Source organism: Octopus sinensis, linkage group LG25, assembly GCF_006345805.1.
Source record: "Octopus sinensis linkage group LG25, ASM634580v1, whole genome shotgun sequence".
Classification (NCBI taxonomy): domain Eukaryota; kingdom Metazoa; phylum Mollusca; class Cephalopoda; order Octopoda; family Octopodidae; genus Octopus; species Octopus sinensis.
In genome coordinates this window covers 9,378,801-9,388,800 of record NC_043021.1, presented here as the reverse complement: position 1 = coordinate 9,388,800, position 10,000 = coordinate 9,378,801, and the positions used below count along the sequence as shown (strand labels likewise).

At 39.0% G+C, this 10,000-nt stretch overlaps 1 protein-coding gene across 5 annotated transcripts in view; it reads right to left on the bottom strand.

Annotated features, from left to right (window-relative positions):
• LOC115224501 (uncharacterized protein KIAA1841 homolog) overlaps window positions 1-10,000 on the bottom strand; it is a 35,322-nt gene that overhangs the window by 23,676 nt on the left and 1,646 nt on the right. For 3 of the 5 annotated variants that reach the window (XM_036513228.1, XM_036513230.1, XM_036513231.1), the window contains exons 2-7: window positions 9,409-9,717; window positions 8,420-8,588; window positions 6,919-6,950; window positions 6,138-6,172; window positions 4,810-4,850; window positions 2,357-2,551 (exon numbers count right to left, since the gene is read on the bottom strand). In XM_036513228.1, the coding sequence (XP_036369121.1) occupies window positions 2,357-2,551; window positions 4,810-4,850; window positions 6,138-6,172; window positions 6,919-6,950; window positions 8,420-8,588; window positions 9,409-9,660 (724 nt within the window). In that variant the 5' untranslated portion in view covers window positions 9,661-9,717. The remainder of the gene's footprint in view (window positions 1-2,356; window positions 2,552-4,809; window positions 4,851-6,137; window positions 6,173-6,918; window positions 6,951-8,419; window positions 8,589-9,408; window positions 9,718-10,000) is intronic. The other 2 variants (XM_036513229.1, XM_036513232.1) reach the window with 1 other exon arrangement.

The window sequence follows — 10,000 nt, the reverse complement described above, 5'->3', positions numbered from 1 at the left end:
ATATATACTCAGGGGAGTGATGTACCACCTGCTGTTACAAACACACACATTGTTAACCTACATTACAATACTCTTTGCATATCTGTAATAGTGCTATATATATATTACTCTTTTACTCTTTTATTTGCTTCAGTCATTTGACTGTGGCCGTGCTGCAGCACCGCCTTTAGTCGAGCAAATCGATCCCAGGACTTATTCTTTGAAAGCCTAGTACTTATTCTATCGGTATCTTTTGCCGAACCGCTAAGTTACGGCAACGTAAACACACCAGCATCGGTTGTCAAGCGATGTTGGGGGAAAAAACACAGGCACACAAACATATACACACACATACATATATATATATATATATAATATATATATATATATATATATATATATACATATATACGACGGGCTTCTTTCAGTTTTCGTCTACCAAATCCACTCACAAGGCTTTCGTCGACCCGAGGCTATAGTAGAAGACACTTGCCCAAGGTGCCAGGCAGTGGGACTGAACCCGGAAACATGTGGTTGGTAAGCAAGCTACTTACCACACAGCCACTCCTACGCCTATATATATATATATATATATATATATATATATATATATATATATATATACATATATACGACGGGCTTCTTTCAGTTTTCGTCTACCAAATCCACTCACAAGGCTTTCGTCGACCCGAGGCTATAGTAGAAGACACTTGCCCAAGGTGCCAGGCAGTGGGACTGAACCCGGAAACATGTGGTTGGTAAGCAAGCTACTTACCACACAGCCACTCCTACGCCTATATATATATATATATATATATATAAACATTATGGACCCACATTACAGCACTGCTCATATATCTGGTATACTGCTGCTGTTAGACAGACATCATAGACCCACATTACAGAGTTGCTCATGTATCTGGACTGAGCTGTTGTTACATAAATAAACATCTACGTTGCAGTACTACTCACATACCTATGAAACTGTTGCTACTACATATGCAAACATCATAAAGCCACCTTACAGCACTGTTCATTATATCTAGGACACTGCTGCTGTTAGACAAACAAATATCATAGATCCACATTATACTACTAGTCATATATATTTAGAACTGTGCTGCCGTTATGCAAACAAACATCACAGACCCATATTACAATACTGCTTACATATCTGAGACAGTGCTGCTGTTATATATAGAATCATTGTGTACTTGAATTAGAGTATAAAAAAAAATAAATGCACCCTTTTTTAAAGCCTAGCCAGGCTCATGGGCCCGGTTTCCTGGTTTCAATGGCATATGTATTCCCCAGCTGGACGGAATGCCAGTCCATTGCAGCGTTACTCATTTTTGCCAGCTGATGTCTCTCTTTGTGATGGAATCCTTAACAAGAACATCCGAGAACAATGCCAACAGCAGTCAACCATTGAAGACCTAGTTTCTGGTAGCAGGGGGCTACAGAGGTTTAGCCATGTCCACAGGATGAACACTCGAAGACCACCATACCAATATTTGTGGCAGCAGTGACCAACTCACTTGAGAGTCTAGCACAGTGTACCAAAGAAGCCATGAGCAAAGCAATTTGAAGAAGACCTGAAGTTGCTGTACCTTAAACTCAAGCATGTTAAGGCTTGTGCCATGGACTTGAAAACATTGAATAACATCATCTCCAGAGTTTGTCATCTAGTGGCACAAACAGCAGCATATTGGTTGAGAGGACAGCCTCCTTCTCCAGTTTCCAGTTAGGGTTTTTACCTACTACTCTTTGTTCTTCACTCTTTTACTTGTTTCAGTCATTTGACTGTGGCCATGCTGGAGCACCGCCTTTAATCGAGCAACTCGACCCCGGGAATTATTCTTTGTAAGCCCAGTACTTATTCTGTCGGTCACTTTTGCCAAACCGCTAAGTGACGGGGACATAAACACACCAGCATCGGTTGTCAAGCAATGCTAGGGGAACAAACACAGATGCACAAACATACACGCACACATACATATATATATATACATATATACGACAGGCTTCTTTCAGTTTCCGTCTACCAAATCCACTCACAAGGCTTTGGTCGGCCCGAGGCTATAGTAGAAGACACTTGCCCAAGGTGCCACGCAGTGGGACTGAACCCGGAACCATGTGGTTGGTAAGCAAGCTACTTACCACACAGCCACTCCTGCATGCACAAACATCAGCATATTGGTTGAGAGGATGGTCTCCCTCTCCAGTTTCCAGTTCGGGTTTTTACTTATACATGCACAAAAGTTCAGGCATCAGAAATTTCACTCAGCTGATAGACAAAGACTCACTCCCCATCACACTGCAACCTCTGACCCACAGATATTACTTTCTGTCTGCCTTTTCTCACACTACTACTTACCGATATCCAAAACTGGCTCCGCATTCGTTAGGTTCCTCTTGGCATATCTGATCAACCAATCGAAAATCTGAATATCACAATGGACTGAAATATCAAAATCTTCTCTCAGTTGTTGGGGGTCTGCTGACAGATATTCTTTGAAGTATTTCATTTCTTCAATCAAAATATTGCGGGGACACTGGAAATGCTGTTCAACTGCAGAGCACAGGAAGACAAGAGAAATTATTGAATGGGAATAAACGAAAACCTTTTGGATCAACACTCACATATTTATATACATTGGCATGAAAAAGCACCCATGTGGTGGCATGTGAAAGTGCCCGTGCGGTCCCACATAAAAGTGCCCATGCAGAGCCATGTAAAAGCACCCAGAACACTCTGGAGAGTGGAAACCTTGCCAAATGAGATTGGAACCTGGTACAGCTCCTCAGCTTGCCACCTCTGGTCAAACTGTTCAACCCATACCAGAATGGACAACGGATGTTAAATGATAATGATGATGATGATGATGATGATGAATTATTATTATTACTCTTTATTATTATTATTATTATTGTTATTATTATTATTATTATTGTTGTTGTTGTTGTTGTTGTTGTTGTTGTTTTTGTTATAGTTAATAACAGACAGACAGACAGGTAGCTAAATAAATTAATAACTAGATGTTCATATGTGTATGCTCATCATCATCATCATCTTCATTGTCGGCGTCATCATCATCATCATCGTTGTCATTGCCGTCGTCATTGTCATCGTCATTGTCATCATTATCATTTTAAATCTGCTTTCTCTGTTGGCATTGATCGTAGATTTTTGTTGTAACTAGGGAGAGTCATTCTCTTTTAGTGCCTTATCATTTGATACACTCACCGGTTCAGTTTCCACTCATTTGCTTATTTATATATGTATGTATATAAAATGGAATACAAAAACTGGGACAAGAACACAAAACATTCAGACAGCTAGATAATACAAAAAAGGGACAACAAAACATCCAAACAGATGATACAAAAGAGGGACAAGAAAAAACATGGATGGGTCATTCGAAGTCTTCTTTTCTCAGTTTTTTCATGACCCGTCCGTGTTTTTTCTTGTTCCTCTTTTGTATCATCTGTCTGGATGTTTTGCATTCTTGTCCCATTTTTTGTATTCCTTTTTATATACATATGGTCGTGTGCATACATTTTGGTCTCTTATATGTATATATATATATATATATATATATATATATATATGAGAGATGTGTGAAGAAGTGTCACTCCCAATCTGTTGAAGGAATCCAGGGTAGAGGTAGACCCAGGAAGACATGGGATGAGGTGGTTGAGCGTTGGGCCTCACAGCGGCTATGACAAAAGACCGAGACCTCTGGAGATACACTGTGACTGCGAAGATCCGACAAAGTGAGTTCATGGCTCGCAAGATGGCCTGCTGTGTTAACTTTCAATCATAGGGTGACCTGCTATGCTTGAGGAGACCTATTGAGTCAAGTACATCAACATTAAAATAAAAATCAAATGGAAATTGTAGTTGTGATACCTGTGCTGGTGACACGTAATAAGCACCAATCGATCATGGAGTGGTTGGTGTTAGGAAGGGCATCCAGCTGTAGAAACACTGCCAGATCAGATGATGCAGCCTCCTGGCATCCCAGATCCCCCGTCAAACCGTCCAACCCATGCCAGCATGGAAAACGGACGCTAAACGATGATGATGATGATGATGATAATGATGATGATATATAATAATATAAATAATATGTAAATATATATATGCATATATACATACATATATGTACATACCTACATATATATGTATATATACATGCATATATGGGTACAGGACATAAAAAAAACGTTGAACACAATGAAAAATGAAAACATAAAAATAAAAACAGAAAATGAACTTTTTCTGAACAACGAAAAAAACAAACAGAGAAACAAGATACGCAACATAAAGAACATTCCCTTCATCAGTTGTCCATGTTTCATCTACTCCGCGTATACACCACATTGCCACGAATGACACACATGACTAACCATCAAAGCACTCCGCAACCTTGAACCCTTTTCATTCAAAAACCATTCTGACCCTCTCATTTATTCTTTACATTTATTTTTCATATTCTTTAACAATCGCTCCCTAAATATACACCACAAACCCCGCCTCATTAATCTATTGGTGAACTATTAACACGCATATGAACCAACATCATGTACATCTTATAAAACTGAACCACTTCGTGTGACCCAAAGAGGATTCTTCTGCATTGTAGGAAGCATTCAATTCCATTACATTGTTCCCCACCCTCTAGGGAGCAGTGCAGAAGTAAGCTGAAGTGATCGTTGTCCTAAATAAAGCTTCCAGAACACGGACGTCCACATGGTGGTGATGGGATCGAAAGTCTTGCATTCATCATGGCTGGTATTTGAACATCAATTCTCTGATTTATTTACCATCTTTAGCTTCATCATAAACTCTGATTATCATCATTGACCTGAAACAAGAAAATATATATAAACATGTGTGTGTGCATATATGAATATATATATATATATATATATATATATTATATATATATATATATATATAATAATAATATAGGCAGGGTTTGTGGTGTATATTTAGGGGGTGATTGTTAAAGAATATGAAAAATAAATGTAAAGAATAGATGAGATGGTAAGAATGATTTTCTTATGGTAAAGAAATGGCTAGTTTTGACTGCTATTTCTAAATTTTGGTATATGGTGAAGCAAATCTTTTGCTGAACCATAATTATAATTATACTCATAATTATAAAAATTTCTGTTTAAGTTTACCGATAATGGTTCTTTTAACAAGCCAAACTACATGGTAAGATTATTAATTATTAATTAATTAATTAATTTTACCCTTTATTATTATTGTTAATATAATTCTCTCCCTGATAGTAAACTACAGTTTTTCTGAAGAATTTTACTCAATACCGCACGTGGGTGGGTGAGGGAGAATACAAGACCTCATTTGTTTGTTTGAATTCGGAAGTACTGGTTATTGGATGTAGTTTGTCTGATGACGCTTGATCAGATAAGTTATGTTTAATTTTGTACAGTGCTCTCAAATCTAAAATCTTGAAATACTGTGCTGAAGAGCGAGAATGATGGAGTGGAAATGTGGTTTTTGCATTTTTCACATCTATCTAACTCTGAAACACGTCTACAGTTAATCAAAGCCGGGCAAATTCGTTGTTTTTTTTCTCTTTACCTATGTGGGTTGTTGAGTATTGTTGTCTGGGAGATTCTCTTATGGTAGAGAAATAGCTATTTCTTAACTGCCCACAAGGGGGCTAAACACAGAGGGGACAAACAAGGACAGACAAATGGATTAAGTTGATTATATTGACCCCAGTGCATAACTGGTACTTATTTAATTGACCCCGAAAGGATGAAAGGCAAAGTTGACCTCAGCGGAATTTGAACTCAGAACGTAGCGACAGACAAAATACGGCTACGCATTTCGAACGGCATGCTAACGTTTCTGCCAGCTCGCCGCCTTTATGTGTCTGTTCATATCCCAACACCATACACCCTATGTCTTTAATTCACTTGTGCCACATTCTTGACAAATAACATGGCATCTGATGATTCACTTCCATTGTGACTCACTTTTAACCATGGTTATGGACTTCATAAGGGCCAAAAGCAAACGGAGGGGTCATTTTAGACAACAGTGTGAAGACAACATTGCAAGTAATAGGGGACATCTGTCTAATAAAGAATCTACTTGAAAGAAAGTCAGAACTTACACTTTTTCTGTTATGTCTTCTGGGATGAATGTGGGCTGAAAAGGGAAAGTAATACTTATAGGAAGATTCAGAAAGGAATACTGTGAAAATGGGATCGATAAAATAAGGACCGGTTGAGGACTGGGGTTGATGTTATCAACTTATCCCCGCCAAATCGCCATTCTCCAGCAAATTGCATTTATAACGGACCATGCTGATGATGGCTGCAGTTTTCCTTGCGGAAAATAACAGCCGAAACTAATTAGTACATGGGTAATTATTTTATTTCGTATATTTTCACTTGTTTATTGCTATGGTTTTGTGCTGAGTTTGATCTGAGAACATAATCTTTTGTGGAGAATGGCGTTTTTACGTCTATATCTAGCATGTTGACTGTCCACTTTTCGTGTTCAGTCCTTAATTGGTATATATAAATATTTTAATCTTCGGATTCTTTTTTAATATGCTAGACCACTGGTCTTAATTGATAAATATCAATTTCTACCCTTAATTAATATTATATATATATATATACGTATGTGTGTGTGTATGTTTCTGTGTCTCTGTTTGTTCCCCCAGCATCGCTTGATAACCAATGCTGGTGTGTTTATATCCCCGTAACTTAGTGGTTCGGCAAAAAAGACCAATAGAATAAGTACTGGGCTTACAAAGAATAAGTCCTGGGGTTGATTTGTCCAGCATGGCCACAGTCAAATGACTGAAACAAGTAAAAGAGTAAGAGTATAAAGCTCATAACTCTCTAATGCATGGACAAACAATAACAAAACGGAAAAGTCTTTACCTTCTCTGTATGATGTTCTTTATCTTTAAAACCTGCAACAAAAATATTCCAATACTTAATACTGTGTGTGTGTGTTTGCGTGTGTGTGTAAGATTTGGTCATCAAATCTAAGTAGAGACTTCAAACTTGAAATCTTCAAAGCCACAGTCGAACCAATTCTACTATATGGCTCAGAAACCTGGACGTTATCAAAGAAGCTTGAGAGGCAGTTGGATGGAACCTACACTCGCCTCCTTATGAGAGCTCAAAATCTCTCATGGAAGCGTCATCCAACCAAAATGCAGATATATGGGAAACTACCACCTGTGTCATCTCTTGTGAAAGGTAGGAGAGTCCAGTTTGCTGGACATTGTTGTAGAGCTGAAAAAAGAGGTAATTTCTACTCTTCTCCTCTGGAAGCCATCTACTCGCAATACCAGAGGGCGCACACTCTCCTACCCTGATGTAATCTCCAGGGATACAGGCATCCAGCAACAGGACCTCCGTAATGCCATGATGGACTGTGAAGTCTGGTGTAGCATGGTAAATTCCACTATCTCGACCACGGTCGAACAATGATGATGATGATGATGTGTGTAATTTGATAATAAAACCTCCAAGGTCTTGTTAAATACGACTACCCAGGTTTCCTAGTTGAAACATTAATTTATTACTATTTTTCTAGCTGAGACCAAGACCATTTGTCAATTGCCTTTTTTAAGCAGATGACATTCAAAACAAAGGATGCTGATAAAGAAGAAGACAAAAAGAAGAACACAAGGGAGATAACCAACATTACAATAAACCAATGTCATTACAATAAACAGATGTAAGCAAGATATTATTGGATTACTATGTTATCTGCTGGTCTATTTCACCAAGATGTATTTCTTAAAATGTGAACATACAGAAAAAGTCTCATTTCTGGAATTTACTACGTAATCATTGGAGGCTCTCAAGTTCCTTAACCTTTTTGTTACCAACCCGGCTGAAACCAACTCTGGCTCTGTAGTACAAATGTCTTGTTTTCATAAGTTTTGAATAAAAATCTTCCACCAAAGCTTAGTCACAATTTATGTTCCTAACACTAGCTTAATGATAACGGAGTTATTTTACTAAATTCTTTGTTATATTTAAAATAATTAAAAGAAACACAGAACATCTCAAAATAAATACAGTAACGTAAGGGTTAAGGGATATAGTTTTTCAAGAGAACACACTGAACATCATTTGGACCTGTTAATACAGGGGTCTGGCTTTTGAGAAGATTTCCAATTTGATGTCGGATTTGGTCCCTTTGCCTTTAATCCTCCAGATTAATGCTAAGAGTCGTTGAATGTCTCTTATCATGGTAACTAAAATTTGAAAGATGGTCGTTATATCTGGATTTAAATTGATATTTACACTGACCAATACATTTTGAGAACATTTTCAAAATACTGACCCCCCAATTGCCCCGAGGTTCTTTTTCCCATTGCTGTAACCATAAACAGATAACAGGGACCAAGTAAATATAACTGACCTTTGGATTTTGGATGTCCAATTGGGGCTTTTTTGGTGAGGAGGGGGTCAATGCTTGACCCTTGAATTTCTTGTGGGGGCAACTGTTGATGATTCAAACCTTCAGAAGGGTAGTTATTTGGATTCATGTGTCGGTCCTTAACGAGAAGTTCTTCAAAACGGTGGGCACACTGCAAAGTGTAGTTTGTACAGTGATATGAAAGAGAAACAAAAAAACGTTGCTAATATTTCTTATAATCACCATCATGGCTACCAAATAATTGTCACATATATTTACAGATAAATTCCTCTATTTACATAATATCAAGGTCTCATTCATTCTTTTGTTGTCTTACCATTTCTATAAATATATATGTGCCGGTGACACGTAAAAAGCACCATCCGTTCGTGGCCGTTGCCAGCGCCGCCCTGACTGGCCTCCGTGCCGGTGGCATGTAAAAGCACCATCCGTTCATGGCCGTTTGCCAGCTCCGTCTGGCTCCGTCTGGCTCCTGTGCGGGTGGCACGTAAAAAGCACCCACTACACTCGCGGAGTGGTTGGCGTTAGGAAGGGCATCCAGCCGTAGAAACACTGCCAGATCAGACTGGGCCTGATGCAGCCTTCTGGCTTCACAGACCCCAGTTGAACCGTCCAACCCATTACTACCCACAAGGGGCTAAACACAGAGGGGACAAACAAGGACAGACAAACGGATTAAGTCGATTATATCGACCCCAATGGTACTTAATTTATAGACCCTGAAAGGATGAAAGGCAAAGTCAACCTCAGCAGAATTTGAACTCGGAACGTAACGGCAGACGAAATACTGCTACGCATTTCTCCCGGCATGCTAACGTTTCTGCCAGCTCGCCGCCTTGAATATGTATATATATATATATATATAGAGAGAGAGAGAGAGGGGGGGGTAGAGAGTCAAACTGATAAATAGACGGACAGACAGACAACAGACAGACTGAGGCAAATTGAGAAAAAAAATATCAGGAACCTACTTGAAGAGGTGTCGTATGTGGAACCATGCGAGAAATGGTGTTCCAGTCTTTATGATCAGAGGTGAGGAAATCTTCACATTCCATGAAACGTTTGAGGATCAAATCCAGAGTTATTCCTGTAAAAGATTGCGGGTCAATGTTTGCAACTGTGGTGGTTGTGGTGGTAGTACTGGATGCAACTGTGGTAGGAGTGGTATTGGTGTTAGTAGGAGCAATGGTAGTGGTGGTGGTAGTGGCGGCAGCTGTGTACATATCTGCTTCTTTCTTCCGCTCAATCTTAGACTTCTGAGACCAACTGAAAGAGAAACACTGAGGGGAGATAAAAAGATGTGTGCATGCATTATCATCATCATCATCATCATCACATCATCATCATCATCATCATCATCATCATCATCATCATCATCATCATCATCATCATCATCATTATCACCATCACCATCAACATCATCACCATCACCATCACATCAACATCATCATCATCACCATCACCATCACCATCGTCATCATCATCATCATCAACATCATCATCATCAACATCGTCGTCGTCGTCGTCGTCGTCGTCGTCGTCGTCATCGTCATCGTCATCGTC